The following is a 21,556-nucleotide window of genomic DNA, read 5'->3' as shown; positions in this document are numbered from 1 at the left end:
TCCCTGATCTCTGGAGCACCAGACTCTGCACCTCGGCTGACACCGCTGACAGGAAGTAAGTGAAAGGGGAGGACACCCGAACCTCATGTCCTGTCTGAGCGTTGCTCTTCGCCGTCTGGATGCTGCTGATGGTTGCAACAATGACCTGACCTGCCAGTGGTCCTAACTCGGTCTCAAGCCTCCTCTCAATGTCCAGAGGGGACTTTCCAGACAGCCGAGTGAGCACCATCTGTCCCATGGTATGGCCATTCATTGTGGTTGTGATTGTCCGCAGCATCTGTTCAGCAAACTGACTGCTCGATGAGCTGATGCTCGTTGAAGGAGCTTCGGCTCCCTGACTGGCACCTCCTTGCAGCGCGAGCTGGCCTAGTCTGGCGTTGATCTGTTTGATAATGATCTCCACAATGGCCATGATCAGCCTGGTGTCCGCAGACAGAATAATAGGCCTCATCTTCTTCAGTCTCCTCTGGATGGATGGCAGTATGACCTCACTCAGTGACCTGTGGGAGTCTCTGTGAACCTGACTGAAGATGAAGCTGTGAGACAGTCCGAACACAGACCTCAGTGGGTCTGAGCGGGGTCTATCCCAATCCTCTCTATCTCCGTCCTCAGACGTGGAACAATGTCTTCTTGGGTTGTCATCCTCTTCCTCATTTTCCAAAGTCTCCTCTGAGCTGAAGAGGGCCCCACAACAGAGATATGGTGACAATGACAGTAACAAACATTTATGACACAAACACGGCTTTAAAACGTTTTTTGAAAGAAGCAAAGGAATCAAATGAATCAAAAAATCCAACTAAAGTCACACAGATGTAGGATCTTAATTTGATCACCCTATTGCAGGAGAACCTTCCTGCAATGTAGAACATGTAAAACGTATAGTGTATTTGTGGTTTAAAAAGGCTTCTGAATTTTGTCATTTCCACTTTGAAATTTCTGACTTGATTTTCCCAGACAAAAAAAGTATCAACCTCTACAAAACTGTCTATTAATTATAATGCAGACAATAATTCACATTTCCTGTTGCTGCAGGATTATTTTCCTGCTGTAGTAATCTTAAGATCCTACATCTGTATTCAGTGGAAATAAAACATTTTTAGAGAAGTCATTATTTATACACAGTGAAGAAAATAATGGTTTCAACCATTATGGGAAGAAATAAGCTTCTGGGGGGGTACATACGAAAGTGGGGAGGGGAAGGGAGTTGGGTTCCGTGTGCTGGCACCAGTTCTATGGCTATTGACCTCGCTTGGCCCATGACTTGGCCTAAGGCTGAATCTGACACTGCGGCATGTGGAGGCTGCTGTCAGATCTGCTACATTGATTACGACTGAAGACCAGGAGCAGGAAGTTGATGATGATGATGATGATGATGATGATGATGATGATGATGATGATGATGATGGCGTCCAGGGCAAATCCATGCTGAGATCAAGGGCAGGGATCACCATTGTTGAAGAGGCCTCCTTCACCCATGACACGATGTTCTTGCACTTAGCATAGGCCTCAACTACGGTCAACTGTAAAATAAAAGAATAGCAGGGAAAGGTTGTTCTAAAATCTAACAAGATCTAACATTCACTTAAGTCTGTCTACATTGTGTTGTTAGGCCTATGTCTTTATTACCTAATCCGAATGCCACAACTGAATTGATTAAATAAAGTTATTCTATTCTATTCAACTTGCTCCCACCTTGTTTTTGAGATTTGAAGCCTGCTCACCAGGTTCCCATTGTCTAGATTCAAAGTGCTGATTCGCCAGCTCCTGGTACATTTACTGTGTAGTATTGTAATAGAATATCTAGGCCAGGGATTGGCAACTTTTATGGGGGAGGGGGCCACAAAAAATCTGAAATCATCATGAGGGGCTGCAGTGGCTCGCGGGTCTGCATACCCACATTAATACGCACACATGCAGTCAGAGTTGGCCCTTGCATTTTGGGGGCCCTAAGTAAAATTTTGTTTGGGCCTGCCCCCCACTTTGCGAGCAAATGATTTTAGCGGAACCCCTCTTGACAGTGGAGAGAAGTTTTCGAGTTCCTTCCTGCGATGTGTAATTGCACCTTGTGAATTCTACTATTCGAACTCTCAACAATAAGTTGAGACCCCAACTGAGTTCCTATTTTTATTATTTATTATTGATCCATGGGCTTACAAAAGAGGATCAGCGGCCACTACTTGCCCATCCCTGATCTAGACTGTGTCCCAAATGGCAGCCTACTCCTTAAATAGTGCCCTGCTTTTGACCAGGGCCCATAGGGTTCTGGTCAAAAGTAGGGCACTATATATGTAAAATGGAACCATTTGGTATGTACCCAGAGCATATTTTACCATCTTCCTGATGTTAAAAATTCCAGAGCTAACACTAACTCACCCTTTCATGCATATTCTCAGTCAAGAGAGTCCATTGCCTGCAAAAGGGGTAAATAGATGAGTACTGTTAATTATTAGAACTATCTAACCCTTGACCTCTACAGGACTAGCCTATATACATGCACACCACAAACACACCCTCTAATTTGATCTTTGGTCGGTTGCAGAACATACAGCATAAAGAATAGGAGGTAAGTATGGGGAAGACAAAGAGCAACCTACTTCTCAGTCATCTCCTCCCCTGAGAATTTGAGTTCTGAGGAGGAGCTTCTCCGGGCCAAGGACAGGTTGTAATGAAAAGTCTGCTGTGGCTCCCATGTGTTAGATGGGCCGGCTAAGTCCCGATCAGCCTTCTGCATCTCTCTCTCTGCTTCAGTCTCTTGGGACTGAGATGGGCCGGCTGACTCTGGATCAGCCTCCTGCTTCTCTCTCTTTGCTTCAGTCTCTTCTGACTGAGATGGGCCGACTGACTCTGGAACAGCCTCCTGCATCTCTCTCTCTGCTTCAGTCTTCTCTGACTGAGATGGGCCGGCTGATTCTGGATCAGCCTCCTGCATCTCTATCTCTGCTTCAGTCTCCTCTGACTGATATGGGGCGGCTGACTCTGGATCAGGCTCCTGCTTCTCTCTCTTCGCTTCAGTCTCTTGTGACTGAGATGGGCCGGCTGACTCTGGATCAGCCTCCTGCTTCTCTCTCTTTGCTTCAGTCTCTTCTGACTGAGATGGGCCGACTGACTCTGGAACAGCCTCCTGCATCTCTCTCTCTGCTTCAGTCTTCTCTGACTGAGATGGGCCGGCTGATTCTGGATCAGCCTCCTGCATCTCTATCTCTGCTTCAGTCTCCTCTGACTGATATGGGGCGGCTGACTCTGGATCAGGCTCCTGCTTCTCTCTCTTCGCTTCAGTCTCTTGTGACTGAGATGGGCCGGCTGACTCTGGATCAGCCTCCTGCTTCTCTCTCTTTGCTTCAGTCTCTTCTGACTGAGATGGGCCGACTGACTCTGGAACAGCCTCCTGCATCTCTCTCTCTGCTTCAGTCTTCTCTGACAGAGATGGGCCGGCTGATTCTGGATCAGCCTCCTCCATCTCTATCTCTGCTTCAGTCTCCTCTGACTGATATGGGGCGGCTGACTCTGGATCAGCCTCCTGCATCTCTGTCTCTGCTTCAGTCTCCTGTGACTGAGATTTTACATATCACCTTTCACAAACTCATTAATTAGCCTAAATTATTTATCAATAGGTTATATAACCTTTGACCTCTGACCCCGGGAATGTCATCAGAAAGTCCTCTATGCACAGTGTCACCTTGGCGATCACCTTTACCCAATTACTCACTATTTCTGACTTTGGCAGATGGCAAACCTTATCTTACCTTTCAAAATGTTTAATATATAAAAATACATCTCTATAAAAAAACAATTCCTACCTCAACTTATTTCTCCATATTCTCTCCAGTTGTATCACAAATGAATGTTTAAAAAAAATTATGATACAATTAAATAAAGGTTAAATAAATACATTGCAATACATTTTCGACCACCAACGAAACCAACCCGATGTCTGAACGAATGGTCTAATGTGATCTGATCTGTTTCAAACATGATCACTTATGACGCAATAGATATACATCACAGACGTCATTGTGCGGCAACAGTCAGCAGGTGGCGGCAAAATCTACAATGAAAACAGCCCTTGTCGGGAGTTGTCACAAGCATAAAACATATGTTTCGGCCACCACAAGCAGACCTCATCCAAAATATGTAAAGGAAAATTGTTTCATAGTGTGTTTGTAAAATGTGAGGCTCTGATATATTTACACCTACACCTGTTTCTTTGATAAAAATAAAACATGTCCACCCATTTCAAAACCCACCCACCCCTTGCAACAGATACCGTTTTGGTTAGTGTGCTGATATCAACCATTGTCTAGACTCGAATATTTGACAGCACATGTGGATATCACGCAACCCATTAACTGTTGTGTTGCGCTAGAATGCGCAGAAGATCATGGATGATTAAAAGGCACGCAACATGTCAATCAATTTTTGACCTCATCCAAGCCCCACCCGTTCACCCAGCAGCCTTTATAAACTAGCTCTCAACATCTTCTCATCCTCACTGATTGTTCCCTTCCCAGAACGGTTGTCTCAAGGGTCTTCTCTCAGTCTCAACAACTCAACTCTAAAGGTATGCTGCTTGAATAGTGGGGCCACAACGCCCTTCATTTTGCGTTGAATCACAGCGTTGTGTTTTTACGCTTCTCGTTATCGTTCTATTCCGTTCATGTTTTTTAGGAAGTTGGTGGACGTCGCTTGTGTTCTGCCTTTCGCATTGACGAGCTAGCTAGCATGCCACGCAACGGCGTGGTTCTTCGCCCGTTTCTACCCAACTTAAGTTAGCCAGATAATTGACATGCATCGAGTGACAGTTAATTCCATCCTAATAGTAAACCAATGACTTGCAGTTTATAGCTAGTGAATTGAAAATGCAACGCGTTAGGTAACACCATCGGGGCTGTGCATTTCAGTTTCGCCCAACGTGACTGATTTGCGGGGTGAAATTTGCTTATTCACATGGCTAATAAGCTTAGCCTTACAGGTTACCGTAAGCCAATGATCTGTTACTACGAACTCCGTTGTAGGTGGGAAGTGCTTTACAATTAAGCTAGACTTTAATCTACTTGGACTTTATTTCGTGTAACGACAGTGGCAAGCCGGGCCATGTGGCATGGCATCTGTACCAAATATGGCCGCTTTCAACAATGGAATGTGCTCAAGTTCATGGCGCTGCTAGCGTCCTTAGCTCGCTTTTGAAAGTTATATTAATGCCGGTGAAACGCACAGATCTGTATTAAATCTGGACGTGGCCAGTTAGCCAGCTACTTTTCTTTTGCTGTCACGCTAGGCCTATTCAACAATCAGTCCATCGCGACGCAATTACATTAACTGCACAATTCGTATGGTGTCGCAGGGTGTGGTTGTGATCTTAGATGACTGTTTTAATACAGGTAAAGGTTCATGAATTAAGTTGTCTTAATAAGTCATTGAAGTGACTTTTACAGCGGACAGTTCAACACTGCATTCACACTGCTGCATCATCTGTTTGCAGTTGAATGTAGGTAACGTTACTTTTAATAGAGCTCAACCTAACACAACTAAAGCATGGGGTCACTTTGCGCGACAGTAACTACGCTACAATGCCAGTAAAACAAACTCGTTTGCCATTGTATGAAACATGAGTTGCACATTGGCAACGAAAGCAAATTGTTCATACCAAATACTCCAAAGGCGTGGAATGGGAATGTGGGAATACTTTCCGGGTGATGAGAATAGATTTGTACTGTCCTTGCCACATTCACTAGCTACAGTACATCTGTTCACTCCATAGCATTCTAGGTGACATTGAAGAGCTGTACATTGCTCAAAGGTTGCGGTGTTGTGCAGTGGCCTGGCTTATTCCAGCTAATTCAGCAATTTCATTTTAAATGGATGTTTTAATCTCCAAGACAACAAACTAGGCAATTTGTCCATTGTTAATGTGTTTCACTGACAGCCCACTGCCTCTTTCAGTTACTCAATATCTAATATCCTCTTGTTGCAGCACCATGTCCAACACCGAACGTACCTTCATTGCCATCAAGCCTGATGGTGTCCAGAGGGGACTTGTGGGAGATATCATTAAGCGCTTTGAGCAGAGGGGCTTCAGGCTTGTGGCCATGAAGATGATCCAGGTATGTGAACATCTGTCTATTCAGCAGGGCTTCTAATAGGTTTAACAGCGTTTAACTGTGACTATTGATTTTGAGACCTTGAACAATTTTTTTGGGGGGGGGGTGATTGCAGGCATCTGAGGACCACGTCAAGCAGCACTACATTGACCTGAAGGACATGCCCTTCTATGGCGGCCTTTGCGCCTTTATGCACTCCGGTCCCGTTGTTGCCATGGTAACTATCCTTCTGACAAGTGCACTACACACAGCCCCTTTGAAAATGCTTGCTCATTGCTAGATGCATAGTGGTTCACTTCTAAAGCCACCAGAACATATTACTTCCAATACTCTTGATCAGTGGTTGTGACATGAATCGTTCTGCTCTCAATGCGCCATTTTACCTTTGCTTTCAGATCTGGGAAGGCCTGAACGTTGTGAAGAACGGTAGATTGATGCTGGGAGAGACCAACCCTGCTGACTCCAAGCCCGGCAGCATCCGCGGAGACTTCTGCATCACGCTTGGAAGGTATGTGTCCACTGATGCCTGTCTATACAGAGTACTTGCCAAAGCAGATTAAGTGCTCAACCAACAAGCGATGCAACCTGAAAGTGAATCATTGGACAGGAATTTGATGCAATCAAGCTGTAATGCATTTTCTACAATAAAACTTGTGTATTAAGAAATGTAATGTACCCTGCTGACTGTAGTTCCAATAAACCTCAAGCCCATGATGCGGAGTTGCTGATTTTGTTTCATTTTGCCATTAAAGGAACATCATCCACGGCAGTGACTCCCTCGACAGTGCCAATAAGGAGATCGCCTTGTGGTTCAAGCCAGAGGAGATGGTCGAGTACAAGAGCTGCCAAAATGGCTTCCTGTATGAGTAAATAAAATGGAACTGGAATCGTTTTCTCCTCACCCATCAAACCCATTCTGAATGCTGTTTATCTGGAATTTGTTTATGTACTTTGTGACTTCAGAGCACTTAAAAATGTCAATAAAAATCATGGTGTAGAATACATGATGCTTCCTAGTGTACTTTGAAACTGTTCAGGGGCTTTGTCAGTAGGGGACTGGGAAAGTTTGATAAAGCATTAATTGGGCATGTCCCCTAGCTTCTGTTCAGGGCATGTGGACCTCTAGTGAAGGAGCTTCAATATATTCATAAATGGCAAGGCATGCTATGGGAAATATGTCAATAAATAACTTTGCTAGATGTTATGTACATGCTGTTTAAGGCAGTACCCTTCAGGGTGTCCTATAGCTTTGAGTACATGTGATTGGGGGGGGGCATTGGAAAAGTGGGCAGTGGCAGCAGTGGGTTGACTTGTCAACCCAATTTCACCGTGTAGGAAGTTCTGAAAGCGTCAATGTGGGGCTTGCCTGATGGGATGTTTTGGTAGACATTAACTTGGGCCTGTTTGGGCAACAGTTGTGCAGAAAATATTTGTATTGAAATGGTAAGCTATTAACTGCGTTCTGGATGTTACTTGACAATACACCAGTTGTCGACGCCGGCCGTTGCCCTATGCTACATTGGTTAACATTTAACGTTCACTACAGCAGGGGTATTCAACTCACCCTGAGGTTTGGAGCCTGCTGGTTTGGTCTTCTCCCTTAATTGCACCCACCTGGAGTTTCAGGTGTGAATCTGTGATTTGAGGGCACTCCATTTAAATCCAGATTAAATGCATTCATTGTGAAACGCTACTTTACATCTTGACAATATTTTGGGAGGCCCTTTTGTCTACTAATGCAAATAGTCTGCGTAGCCATTTGATTTGATGTTCAGGACTCTTACGGCTTGGTGGTAAAAGCATCCAGTCATAGCATGCTAGCAGATCCCATAGATTTCCAGTCATAGTGCTGGCTCACAAAACAACCTGTAACTTCCTTCCTACTGGACACACACACAAATGGTATCTAGGAGTTCATCTGACTCTGGGGAAGGAGATAAAGGACATCAATCCCAAAGTATAAATTTAATAGTGTGGTTAACAAAATGGACACTAGCTTCTCAATACTGTACTTTTATGCAGTGTAAAAAAAAGTTGTGAATAATTTATTTTACATTAATGCTTTTTCCACAAACATGCTGCAAGATTCATTAAAAATATTAAATGAAAGTAAACATTAAATATCTTCAAATACATATTTTCTAAACTTTTGTTCACAGCACATTTACCATGGAAACCAAGGAACAAAAACTATATACTTGGATGAAGATTTTTGTGTTTTGACAGTTAATTCATTACAAATCTTTCATTATAGTTGTATCCAAAATAAGAGAAGAGAACTGCATTTCTCCACTATGGTCACAGTTTCTGAAAATCATTTCATTCTTAAAAGGTTATGACTTTATCAAATATATGTATATAGCACCAGAATACAAAGACAATATGATGAACAGGTTTCACAATAGAAACAAGCACACATACACACACACACAGACCTGTTTTAGTGCAAAGACCAACAGTTACACATAAACCAAGACCAACTAGTTAAGCACAGGAGATGATGTTCACACTGCTGCATGCACATATTTTGGTTTTAACAAACACACCCTATAGTCTTGTTCTTTGATATTGATTATAATATTGATGAAATAATGCATTTGAAATGAATGAACGTCATGATCAGAACAGTGTAGCCCTATATTGAGTCCATTTGTGCGTTTATTATTTTCTTCATTCAAATACCATGAATTCTCGTGTCTAACATTTGTGTTACAAGGACGACGGAGACAATGTTTGTCGCCTCAAAACAGTCATGCCATATATTAACATAATGTCATGTATATTTCCACCATTCGGTCTTTGATGCACAGTCTGAAGTTTGAGTGAAAGTACAGCTAAAAGCTTATGATCTCACTGTCTCCCAAACCTAATGTAGGGTGAAATTGGGAGCATTTGCAACAGATATGCCTCTGTACCATATATTTAGCTACCGTGTGCCTGTCAAACCTTGTTCATTATTATGACATTAGGATAAAATGTAACGTTAGGAGAGTACTGTGATAAGACGTTATTGCTTGACAGTGACCTTAGGCAATCTTTGGCATCACCAAGGTCACCTGAGCTGGTTTACACCAGTAAAATGTACATTTTCATTGAGACTGTAATACTAGTTTGAGTTTCACTCAGGACCAGACATTGAAACATACAGTAACAACAGTAAGACAAATCGACAGAGCTAACATTTAACTGAACATTTTTGCAAAAAAAAGAAAAGTTCAAACCAAACACCTACACATTATCAAACAGTGACACACAGAAGGGTAATCCTACCTCTAGAGACAGAATATATGACAAATCCACTTAAAATGGGACCTTGTATCACAATCAAATAGGTCTCTCTACATTAGTGAGATGGTTTACCAAGTGACACATTTACTTTAAGACCGATCTTGGACTAAACACATTTTTATTAATAATGTTGACCACATCAATCTCTGAAGTCTAATTTCAGCATGCCAACAGCCAATGACAACACCGTTCTCAATAACCTTAACAACGAAGAAGAAGCCTATAATACAATACGCTAAGATTTCCTGAGAGTAAATTGTCAACCTTACTGGTATATAAAGTAAGACAACGGAGTGCAGTCGTTAGTATATATAGTATGTAAATTATAATCCCTCTTTAATTTCTCATATGGCACAAAATAAATCACCATATCATGTTTGTAAATTGGCTCTGTTATATACTGCATACTTTGTTCATAAATACACATTTAATGTGATATATTTTGTTTTATAAATCAATATTGACATTCATTTAATATCTCCCAATGAAAGGATGGCCTATGAATAAAATGTATGATCATGAGTCAGTGAGTATGACAATTTAGCCCAGGCCTACCAATCACTTACTAGGAAATATGCACACATAGCCGTCAAAGTGATTTAAATTGTAATGAAAAGTCACCTTTACGTGTGGTTTGACCAGAATCTGAAAACCTTGCAACAGGAGATTACATTAAAAGTTCTAAAAGAGGTAGAGCAAACAGCATTATTATGAAGTTTTTCTTTTACAAAGACAGTAAATTCTCTATTTAGATAAAACGTTTCTCATGTTGTTGATGGTACTGATGAAACACAGCCCGAATATTACAGTGACTTGAATATTTCCTCTACTCATATTTATAGTATCGCTCTGAATTATGACATAATTCATGTAGAATAATGCTATATGTTAGATATAAAACATTTCACATAGATCTCCATTACTTGACACAAGAGTCAAGGTTTGCATATCATTGTGTAGTAAACTGTGATAGAACTAAATATTACCACAGTGAATGACCTGTTTTTCATAAGAGTAGAATTGTTTAGATTTGACAAAAAAATTGCCTGCAATCAGCTGGCCAAGAGGAGTAATATTTGTAAACATATTTTAAATAAGGCATGGTAAATATAGTGATAGAAAAGGGTCAACTGAAGATTTGGGGCTCTCCCACATTCTCCCACTAATGTCCCAGTGATAGCTGTAAGTCATTATTGGCTATCACACAAATGGAACGCAAGATCCAGAGAATGTGGTAAACTGCTCAAATCTTAGTTGAATGTGCGGAACTGGTATGAAGCTGATTGGTGGTGTTTCTACTTTATATCTGAGTGATTGTTTTATACCAGTAAGGTTTAGTCCATTCAATACCTACATACATACATACACCCTGTTATATATACACAAACATCACACAGTTTATCCATCGAAAGATTACCCTACCTCAATGTAACGAATACGAGAGATGCACAAAAAGATATCGGATTAGAAAAAAAATCGTTAAAAAGTTTTTTTTTTTGTTGAAGTACAAAAAACTGAACTGAAACATAAAGTTATTGTCGTTCACGCACCTCTCTTTTTCCCTTTATTCTCTACACTCCTCTCCCCGTTTGCGCTGTCTGTTTGGAACTAGTCTTTGAGTCGCTCTGTCCCAAGTCTCTATGGGCACAGCTTGAAGCCCCCTGGTGACCTTCCATGTTAATGTTGTGGGGATGCCACCCAGGGCCCATGGTCTCTGGTGCTGTGGAGGGAGAGGGAGGGGACTGGCTCTCCTGCAGCAGTGCCCCACGGAGGCTCAGGTCTCCTGCTTGATGTAGTAGCTGTCGCCGGAGCCATTGCTCTCCAGGTCGGAGGCTGTGCCCTGCGGGAAGGTGAACTCGTCTGCCTCCTGAACCTCCTCCTTCAGCTGCAGCGTCACCCCTTGGGAAAGGAAAGAGGGCCAGTATAGAAGTATGAAAATAAATAGGAAGGAGAGGATGAATTGTAAAACTCAGGAGATAACGGAGAAAATAAGTTGCCTTGTTCAAGATTGTTGATGTTGAGATGGGGTAGAGTACTTGACCTACTACACCATTCTCTTTCAGTAGAGGACATCCCTACCCAACTACCAGGCTTAACATGGGTTTCTAATTTGAGTTCAGTTAGCGGGTTGGTTTAGGTTACCTGGCTTTCCATTGGGGCTGAGTTCCTGGGCTGCCGAGGGAGGCTGTGCAGTCCCAGAGGCAGATGCTGGCGTGGGAGGAGATGGGTAGTCTGGCGGGGTCATGTTCTCATCTCCAGATAGGTTCCTCTGGGGCACTCCACTCAATACCACCCCCGACAAACTCACTGGTCTCTTACCAATGGGGATCTTCCTCTCTAAAAACCAAGACAAAGGGTAAAATGGTTGATCAGCTCTTCTGTTACTTTCATGTTTCTTATGCCTTTGCTCTTTTGACGTGTGGCTACTTAAGTGTTACTAATCATCCATAAAGTCAAATTTAAATATTCCAATCTAGGTAAAAATGTCTTAGAAATCTAAGTTATTCAGGAAAAGCTTGATGTAATGTCCGGCATGACTAACAAAGACTGAATGAACATATAAAAACCAAGCATACCATAAAAATATCTACATAATCAAATAATTTGTCTTTTATTGCAGGCAATGAAGATTTTTCTTTAGCCTGAGGTCTAATTCTCTAATAACAGCTTCACACTGGTGTGAAAATTAATCCGGTGTAGGAGAGTTTTGACTTGGTTTCAATGCTCTGTGTTGGTGTGAATAGAGATGCCCGCAGAGCAAGAATCGTGACGAGCCGTGGCGAGTGCAGCTTTGCCCTTAAATAGAGAAAGAAAGAGGGAAAGGGGAGTGTGCATGGGAGGAGGTAGTAACAGGGGAAGCACAGGGGCAGTAACGAGAGGGGGAGGGGGCAAAATGAGGGGATGGATGACCTACTTTTCTTTTGGCCTTTGTACTGCTGGGATTTCTTCTTCTGCTTTGTCACACTCAGAGGGAGCTCTCTAGAGGCTGAAAAAAAAACACAAACCGGAGAACAACTCATTCATTCATACATTCGTGCAGCACAGCTCGTCTCAACTCGTTCAAAAAAAGCCAATGCTTTAGCTCATTTGTCCTACATTACGTTTCAAATTAAAGGTTTGTGTTAAAGTCGCAGTGTTTTGGTTATCTGAAGGTTTCTGTGTTTTGGTTAAATGAAGTTTGATGTTTTGACTGTTTCTCTTGGTTGTTTTTGTTTTGCATTTATTGGCAGGGTCAAAGCAGTTCCACCTGTATTGGTAGTTTTGGCTATTTGGGAGATTACAGTCAAGGTCATTTGGATGACCCTAATGAAAAATCTGACTTTGTTTTCCAAAAGGTTATTTGGGGCTAGACTAGAACGAGTTCAGACATTGCACTACGAAAATGTATCTTTGGTCCATCTTTATCTTTGTGAATAAACGCTGAAAAATCCCAATAAAACTCACCGAGCACAGCTGGTGGCTGTAGCTGGTAGCCAGTCAGCTGACACCAGCCCACAGGGTAGAGGTCAGGTGATTCACAGTCCACCCACTGATCATACTCGTCCTCCCAGCCGTCAAAATGGATGCGCAGCAGTCTATGTACAATACGTGTCACTGTGGCAACACACACCAGCCGGGGCTCCATCAGGTCCACAGCCTCCAGCTTCATGCCAGGGCGGAACCCATGGTTTGGAACTTCCTTCAGAGTCAAGAAAGAGAAGGGGACATTCAGCTGGTGGACTCAGGGAATTTCTCATAACACTACAAATACAAGCATATGACGTTGTACATTGGTGGGCTACTAGTCTTTCTCAACTTCACTGCACTCAGATGCGCTTGGTCATCCTTATTCGGACGAATATCCTGTGACACCTACACTACTGAGAGAAATCAAGCAATTTAAAAAAGCCAAAGTGCAAAAACAATCAAACTTCAAATAGATGAAATCCAGCAGGTGAAAAAATGTAAAGTGTTACTCAAGACAAGCAAGTAGTTGGTTTTGACAACAAATTCAGTCCAACTAACAGACTGAGAACAAAAGTAAAAGAGCCAAAACGAACTAACAGGCAAAATAGCTAGCAGACCAAAAGCTGAACAAGGTTACCTTGTTAAAGAGCTTCACCGGAGCTGCCACTGAACCCGTTTCCCTGAGGTAGTCAAACCATCTGAATGGGAGTTTTGTGTACCCTGCAGAAAAGACTTACTTATTGAGGCTACAAGTAACAGCAACTGGCTGGCCAATTGAAATAGCCACTGAGGTAAGAATCAGTGGTGTGCACTCTCTTGATACTACAAATAAACTCAAATAGACAATTGTGATTATGCTTTTACCACACAATGTAATGTAATTCAGTATGTACCACGTGGAGGGGTGAGTTCAATTGTGTTGATTTCACAGAATCCAGCAGGAAAGATAGAGGGAGAGGTGGAGTGATAGCAGAACCAGTCAGAACCATCAGTCGCCTCGGAACCATCAATTCCAATCATGAGGTATCCATCCGCCAAGACCTGGAGGAAGAGAAGGCAGGGAGCGTGAATGTGTACAAATCTGTTACATGTGCAAGCTCATTTGTCTTTTATTTCCCTCATTTCTCTGTCAGTCATATTTCTCATCACGATTATGAGGCTTACCTTTCTGACAGTAGCAACACAAATAGCTGATAGATTCAGAGGGTCAATAGCCTCCAGCTTCATGCCATCTTTAAACCACTCCCCGCTCTGGTCAACATCCTTCACCTGAGAGAGATTGTGCCACGTATCAAACAAAATGTCAGAGACCAGAAAGATCTGTGAATCACCGGAGTCAAGTGGCAGATTGAAACCTTTATTTGAACTCACCTTCACAAAAAGCTGTCCTGGGGCATCTACTTGGCCATCAAGTTTCTTTGAAACATCTGAAACAATAATATCAACATGCGTTTGAAACACCAAAATAAAGAAAGAGCATTCGTCATTAATGGACAACAATCAAACCCTAAAACTCAATATAAATCATACTGAAACAACTAGAATCTTAAAGTGCCTGTAAGTGTTTCATCCATGTTGAACTTTTCAGGATCCTTAGACCCCGAGCAAATCTTTACCCTTATGTGTAAGTCCCACGTGCCTAGTCCCGTGTGCCCTCCCCACTATGTCACTGACCAGATCTCTTGAAGCGGTGTCCGATGCCTCGGGACCAGCCGATGCTGTGTATCAGTGGGCTGTACATGTGGCACCAGAAGTCGTCCGAGCCGTCCTCGCACTCCTCGTAGACGAGCCGAAGCCGACCTCCAATCACCTGCTCTACCAGGGCCACCCGCGTCCGGCACAGGTGAGTCTTATCCACCACCTCCACACGCATCAGCTTCTTAAAAGGGAACTGCATGCTCTGCTGCACCTGGGGAAGGGTGAGGAGGTGAGGATTCTACAAGGTTATTTGACAATCCTGTTAGGCATTGTAGAATATGTCACTCTACAATAACGCATGTTTGTACTGGTAGTGCCAGAAGGTTATTAGTGTTGCATTTGTGGAAATAATACAAGCATATTCATCTTCTCACATTGATATTTGATGCATGTTTGTACTATGAGTGAGGTGTTGGAGTGTCTTGTGATGTAGAGTTGTAGCTCACCTTGGTGGAGAAATCAATAGGTAGAGTCTTTGCTCCTGTTAGGCATTTCACAAGAAACGCTTTCCAGTTGGTGCACTTGTGCTGAATGGCTAAGGTGAAACAGTCAGACAACATTTGGCAAAGATTAGAAATGATTCTCTCAAACCGGTCAGAAATGATAAATGACTCAACACTTGCAGCACAGCCTACATCCTTATCTTGGCAAAACAAAGTACAGTACTATTCCCTCTGTTAGTCTTACACTTGGGAGGAACCAGGGGCTTTCCTCCTGCTGCACACCACCCCACCGGGTGGATGTCAGGGACACAGATGTTACACCAGAAATCCCTGCCAGAGTCACCATCAAACCCCTCGTACCGTAGCAGTGCCTTAAAGCCTTCAGAGAGAAACACAATGTTTTAAAATGAGGGAAACCACTGAACCTTACTTGTGATTTTCAGATTCTTTTTTTTTCCCTGAAATACCATTACAAATCTAAATCATAGGAGTATTGTGGTTGAGAGAAGAATCTATGTTTCCAAGCATTGTGTGTAGGCTACGTCTATGTGTAACATGTCTGTGTGTAAACAGAGTTTGATGAAAACAATGAATGCAGAGAAAGTACACCGTCATCTATGAATCCAATCAGGTGCATTTTAGAGTGAAGAGGATTCTCTGGGACTGCTTTGTTACCTGCTAATTTGATAACTCCTGCTATCCAGTACACCTTCATTGGCAGGCCGCTGTCTGTATTGGGCACCTCTACCCTCACCCCTTCTGCAAGGTCACCCCAGGAAGTTCCCATGGGAACCTAAAAGGCAGAGAAGACAAAAGGACAGCTGTTAAAACAACCAAACTCATCATGGCAAGCTAATATTCTTCATTGTCACCTATCCTCACAATTAGTGCAGCTTCAATAATGTAAAAAACAACAAAAACTATTTTGTTTTCATCTCACTGTTTGATGGCTCAATAGGGATGAGATACACTACCATTCAAAAGTTTGGGGGTCACTTAGAAATGTCCTTGTTTTTGAAAGAAAAACTATTCTTTTGTCCATTAAAATAACATCAAATTGATCAGAAATACAGCATAGACATTGTTAATGTTGTAAATGACTATTGTAGCTGAAAATGGCTGTTTTTGTTATGGAATATCAACATTGGCATACAGAGACCCGTTATCAGCAACCGTCACTCCTGTGTTCCAATGGCACGTTGTGTTAGCCAATCCAACTTTATCATTTTAAAAGACTGCCTAATGATCAATTAGCCTTTTAAAATGATAAAGTTGGATTGGCTAACACAACGTGGCATCGGAACACAGGAGTGATGGTTGCTGATAATGGGCCTCTGTATGCCTATGTAGATATTCCATTACAAAAACACCCGTTTCCAGCTACAATAGTCATTTACAACATTAACAATGTCTACGCTGTATTTCTGATCAATTTGATGTTATTTTAAATAAAACAATTTAAAAAAGTGCTTTTCTTTCAAAAACAAGGACATTTCTAAGCGACCCCAAACTTTTGAACGGTAGTGTATATTCTAACATACTTGCGCTGTTGAGTTTCGTTGTACTGGAGCATTAAAAAAGTCTGACAGGGTTACAAATCAACACATTCTAATATCTAGAAGAATCTACTTCTTTATAGCAAACAAGAAAGGCGCAAGCTGAAATTCAATTACTTTGTATTTATTGTAATATTAGTCCCTTAATAAGCACTCATCATGAGAGGAAACCATAGACGCTTGCATCTTTCATCCACTGAGCGTGATCTCTACTTTAAAAAGTACAATGTCAGTTAAGATATACCACATTGGCTGTGTCTACATGTTCTGACTGTCACTTTTCATCAGCAACCCCTTGGAGTGTTTGAGCTGAGCGTTGCTTACGTGTTTGAAACAGCCGACAGGTGCCCCGTTAATGTCGCCGGTGCCTATGTAGCGTCCCCAATCAAAGCCTTTCACAGGAATCACTGCAACCACCACAAGTATCGTCATGGGAGATATAGATAACAAAAGTCGACTACCTTATTATCATCACCTTCTTTGTTTGCAGTGAGAAAGACATGAGCTCAATCTAGTCCTAGTAGAATCATCCTTAAAGACTGTTGCACCTATACTGTAGTCATTTGTCATTGTTGTCATTTGTAATTGGTAATAAATGCATTTCACGTGTCATGGACTTTTGCGTGGAACTTACCTGTTTTTGACTTGACTTGATTCTGTTGGTTGGCTTGGTACTGGGCATAGGCAGCCAACTTCGCCATGAGAGGCTGCTTCTGTAATACTTTAGCCTTCTTCGTTGGTGGTTTACCCTTTGAAAATAATAATATTGAGAGAGAGAGAAGAAGAACCATACAAGCCAGGCAGGTTTCCCTTGTCCAAGGTTTATTCGACAAAAGAAATCATTGCGATGTGTGTAGAGGAAACAGCAGATTATAGAATACATTTTCTAAAGATCAACGACATTTGTATCAGTTCGACTGGGATGGATTTTTTTGTTGTCTAAACTTTCTTTATTGTGACAAATTATGATGGAAACTGTTTTTTGAAAAAAGGATTGCCAAATCATTTTGAATGTTCGTGGGGCACATGATGTCGTCACGTAGCCCTAACAAAAACGATCCACTCAACATTTAATTCTAAATATCCATTGCTGACAAATTAAAATGTTCACCGTTGCAATACATTGGAACATGATAATTATTAGAATATGACAAATATTAGTAAATTATTGCAGTATATCCATGCTGGCTTTCGCGGGATACCTGAGACATGAAACACATAGGTGGGAGGGCATATAGCCTGTCAGCAATTTATTAATGCTCTATTTGCCTAAAAGGTTCATGTTAACACTTTAACCACTTCATCTGTATTCTTTTTTTGGTGTAACGTCATTACGTCCAGACGTTTTTAACCGACAAGATGGAAACTGTAGCAGGCAACTGTTGCATCTATTTTCTATACAGACTTTCTAAATGTCAACAACAACAACAAAAATCACTGGACCAGTTAATGAAAACATAGCTACTTATAGATACATAGAGGATGACACAGAGGAAGCAATTCAAATTAAATAAACACAACCCGTTTTCACACCTTTTCAATGTCAATTGAACTTAAAAAAAAAAAAGATGGTTATACAAGGACAATAGAAGTAGACTTAGTGCAGTTTGCATGTTACCTGCAATCTGGCCAGTATGCTGGCTTTTTTAGAGTTGGATGAGTAACTCCTTGAACAGGATACACTGCAGAAGCGCTTGGTTTTGGAGTAGAAAGCATCTCTCACTCCCACCATCCCACACATCTCACAGGTGGCTGAGGAGAGTGAAGCACACACACACACACACACACACACACACACACACACACATATATACACATATATGTATATACACACACGGAGGGATACCGAGGTGTGAGTACTGTTCAGTCGAAGAGATGGCCATATAATAGAATGCTAAAATCTCAATTCAACCCTGTAATAACACCATCAGCAATTATGTTCAATGGGCAGAGGCAGTCACAGTACTACTAACCCATTCCTGCCTTCCCATCGGGGTAGGTGTAGACCTGGCCGTTGGTCTTGATGATGGGCAGGCTGGCAGGGAGGGAGGGAACCTCTTCATCACTGTCCTCTGAGCTCGAGCTACTGCTGGAATCCTCACTGCAGCTGTCATAGCCATCGAACATCCCAAACGAGTCCCGCCTCCTCCTTTCTGAACGAACAGTCCGTTCAGCCTATAGGAGAGGATTGTGTCAGCTAGTGCTAGCACAGCGCAGTCAATGCAGTCTCACTTACCCGCATGCCACGACAGGTGGTTGCTTTGCATGATAACCTACTGCTGATCATTTTTTTCTGATAAAGGAAAAGCAATCACTGCATCCATAAACCTTGTTAGATAAGCCTACATATAGAGGTCCAAGAGCATATGTAGCCTATGTGCAATGTCTCCATGCAACACGGACAGAATGAAGAGTGAAGGGGACTTTGAAAGTATAACATGTCAATTCAATAGCTACATATCAATTAATGAATCTATGAATAGCATTGCATTTTGAACCAACATGGAAATTGCTCAGAGCTCAACATGTTAACCAATTATAACCTGTAACACCCACCACCACATATCTGGTGGTAGCTCACTTACCATTTCCACACTAAAACAAGTCTGTTCTCAGTGATCAAAACAGCGACAACATACGCTACATGACAAACACTTTGCACTGCAGTAACAGATAGCTAATGTCATCGATGGTGCACCGCCCCCTTTCTATTCAGAAACCTCTGTTGCCAAAGCACAACATTGAAATGACAGCTGCACGCACTGGCTCATGACCTGATATCCCCAGGAATTAAAGTCTGCAAGAGGCCCCAATACAGCGGCAAAAATCACTGCAGTGCGGTCTATTTAATATGACGGACCTGCCTTCTTTCAATTGTTTGCTCGCCAGCTAACGTAACGTTAATGGTAGCTGCTGGATCTTGCCCGTTATTCAAGCTGCCCTAGAATGTTGGGAGGATTGTTGAAGAAGCAGCACAACAGCATGCCAACAACGGCTAGCTTTATAAAACAATTGAAAGGCAGGCAATGCTGGAATAAAGCTGTCTGTTTTATTTTCTGCAGCTACAGTAACTATCTGGCACTACTACTGCCTAGCCTAGCTAGCTAAACTAGCTGCTGCAGTCTGACAACCACAACAAAGAAAGGGGAAATAAGACTACACCAGAGATTGACACAGAACACAATAATAGCGCTCACCGTATCTCTTGCGTTTTCCATCAGCCCTTCATGCGGAGCGTTTTCGGGTTTATCTTGATACAGTGGCGAGACAGTGAAGAGAGTAAAGTTAATGGTAACCTAATATGCAAAAACAACTCCACTAGCTAGCTAGCATAGCATATCAACAACATTATCATTTTTTCAAACGCGCAGGCGCGGAGTACAGACGATTTTTGCCAATTGGGCAAGAAATTCTTCTTCATCTATTTAGCATGCAGGTTTAGCCAAGTGAAAGTATTTTACCGCCATCTACTGTACTGTATGCACATACGTACAGTAAAATGCATCAAAGTAAATACACTACATGGCTGAAAGTATGTCGACACCTGCTCGTCGAACATTTCATTCCAAAATTATGGGCATTAATATGGAGTTGGTCCCCACTTTGCTGCTGTTATAGCACCACTCTTCTGGGAAGGCTTTCCACTAGATGTTGGAACACAGCTGCAGGGACTTGCTTCCACTTAGCCACAAGAGCATTAGTGAGATTGGGCACAGATTTTGGGCGATAAGGCCTGGCTCGCAGACTGCGTTCCAATTCATTCCAAAAGTTTTCTATGGGGTTGAGGTCAGGGCTCTGTGCGGGCCAGTCAAGTTCTTCCAAACCGATCTCGACAAACCATTTCTGTATGGACCTCACTTGTGCATGGGGGCATTGTCATGCTGAAACAGGAAAGGGCCTCCCCCAAACTGTTGCCACAAAATTAGAAGCACAGAATAATCTAGAATGTCATATTATACTGTCGTGTTAAAAATTCCCTTCAGTGGAACTAAGGGGCCTAGCCCGAACATTGAAAAACAGCCCCAGACCATTAGTCCTCCTCCACCAAACTTTATAGTCGGCGATATGTATTTGGAAGGTAGCGTTCTCCTGGAATCCTCCAAACAGATTAATCTGTCGGACTGACAGATGTTGAAGCGTGATTCATCACTCCAGAAAAAGCGTTCCCACTGCTCCAGAGTCCAATAGCGGCGAGTTTTACACCACTCGAGCTGAGGCTTGGCATTGTGCATGGTGATCTTAGGCTTGTGTGCGGCTGCTCGGCCATGGAAATCCATTTCATGAAGCTCCCAATGAACAGTTGTGCTGACGTTGCTTCCAGAGGCAGTTTGGAACTCGGTAGTGAGTGTTGTAACCAAGGACAGGCGATTTTTATGTTCTGCACACTTCAGCACTCGGCAGTCCCGTTCTGCGAGCTTGTGTAGCCTACCACTTTTTGGCTGAGCCATTGTTGCTCCGAGACGTTTCCACTTCACAATAACAGCACTTACAGTTGAACGGGGCAGCTCTAGCAGGGCAGAAATTTGACAAACTGACTTGGAGGAAAGGTGCCATTTTGTGACGGTGCCATGTTGAAAGTCACAGAACTCTTCAGTATGGGCCATTCTACAGCCAATGTTTGTCCTTGGAGATTGCATGGCTGTGTGCTCAATTTTATATCCCTGTCAGGAACAAGTGTGGCTGAAATAGCCAAATAAACTAATTTGAAGGGGTGTCCACATATGTTTGTATACAGTCGTGACCAAAAGTTTTGAGAATGACACACATATTAATTTTCACAAAGTCTGCTGCCTCAGTTTGTATGATGGCAATTTGCATATACTCCAGAATGTTATGAAAAGTGATCAAATTAATTGCAATTAATTGCAAAGTCCCTCTTTGCCATGCAAATGAACTGAATCCCCAAAAAACATTTCCACTGCATTTCAGCCCTACCACAAAAGGACCAGCTGACATCATGTCAGTGATTCTCTCATTAACACGGGTGTGAGTGTTGACAAGGACAAGGCTGGAGATCACTCTGTCA

At 42.4% G+C, this 21,556-nt stretch overlaps 2 protein-coding genes across 3 annotated transcripts; one reads left to right on the top strand and one right to left on the bottom strand.

The window, feature by feature from the left end:
- The first annotated feature begins 4,359 nt into the window (after positions 1-4,359).
- Positions 4,360-7,100, top strand: LOC139364614 (nucleoside diphosphate kinase A-like). Its single transcript, XM_071101501.1, has 5 exons — positions 4,360-4,558; positions 5,972-6,101; positions 6,214-6,315; positions 6,494-6,606; positions 6,851-7,100. The coding sequence occupies exons 2-5, from the start codon at positions 5,976-5,978 to the stop codon at positions 6,966-6,968; spliced, it is 459 nt and encodes a 152-aa protein (XP_070957602.1). The 5' UTR covers positions 4,360-4,558; positions 5,972-5,975; the 3' UTR covers positions 6,969-7,100.
- A 937-nt stretch (positions 7,101-8,037) lies between these two features.
- LOC139364613 (MBT domain-containing protein 1-like) lies at positions 8,038-19,905 on the bottom strand. Of its 2 annotated transcripts, none has more exons than XR_011626488.1 (17): positions 19,728-19,904; positions 18,504-18,705; positions 18,149-18,282; positions 17,165-17,279; positions 16,855-16,937; positions 15,650-15,767; positions 15,219-15,353; positions 14,978-15,066; positions 14,508-14,742; positions 14,205-14,260; positions 13,998-14,102; positions 13,727-13,874; positions 13,471-13,553; positions 12,831-13,065; positions 12,301-12,372; positions 11,529-12,182; positions 8,038-11,285 (listed from the first exon to the last, which is right to left on the bottom strand). XR_011626488.1 is itself a non-coding variant. In XM_071101500.1 (17 exons), exons 1-17 carry the CDS (start codon positions 19,746-19,748, stop codon positions 11,161-11,163), a joined length of 2,151 nt encoding a protein of 716 aa, XP_070957601.1. In that variant the 5' UTR covers positions 19,749-19,905; the 3' UTR covers positions 8,038-11,160. The 2 variants fall into 2 exon arrangements, 1 of the variants encoding a protein (XP_070957601.1); XM_071101500.1 differs by having other exon boundaries at positions 11,529-11,723; positions 19,728-19,905.
- Between the last annotated feature and the right edge of the window lie 1,651 nt (positions 19,906-21,556).

The sequence above is a fragment of the Oncorhynchus clarkii genome, chromosome 13 (assembly GCF_045791955.1).
Source record: "Oncorhynchus clarkii lewisi isolate Uvic-CL-2024 chromosome 13, UVic_Ocla_1.0, whole genome shotgun sequence".
Classification (NCBI taxonomy): Eukaryota; Metazoa; Chordata; class Actinopteri; order Salmoniformes; family Salmonidae; genus Oncorhynchus; species Oncorhynchus clarkii.
This window is presented reverse-complemented; position numbering and strand designations above follow the sequence as displayed.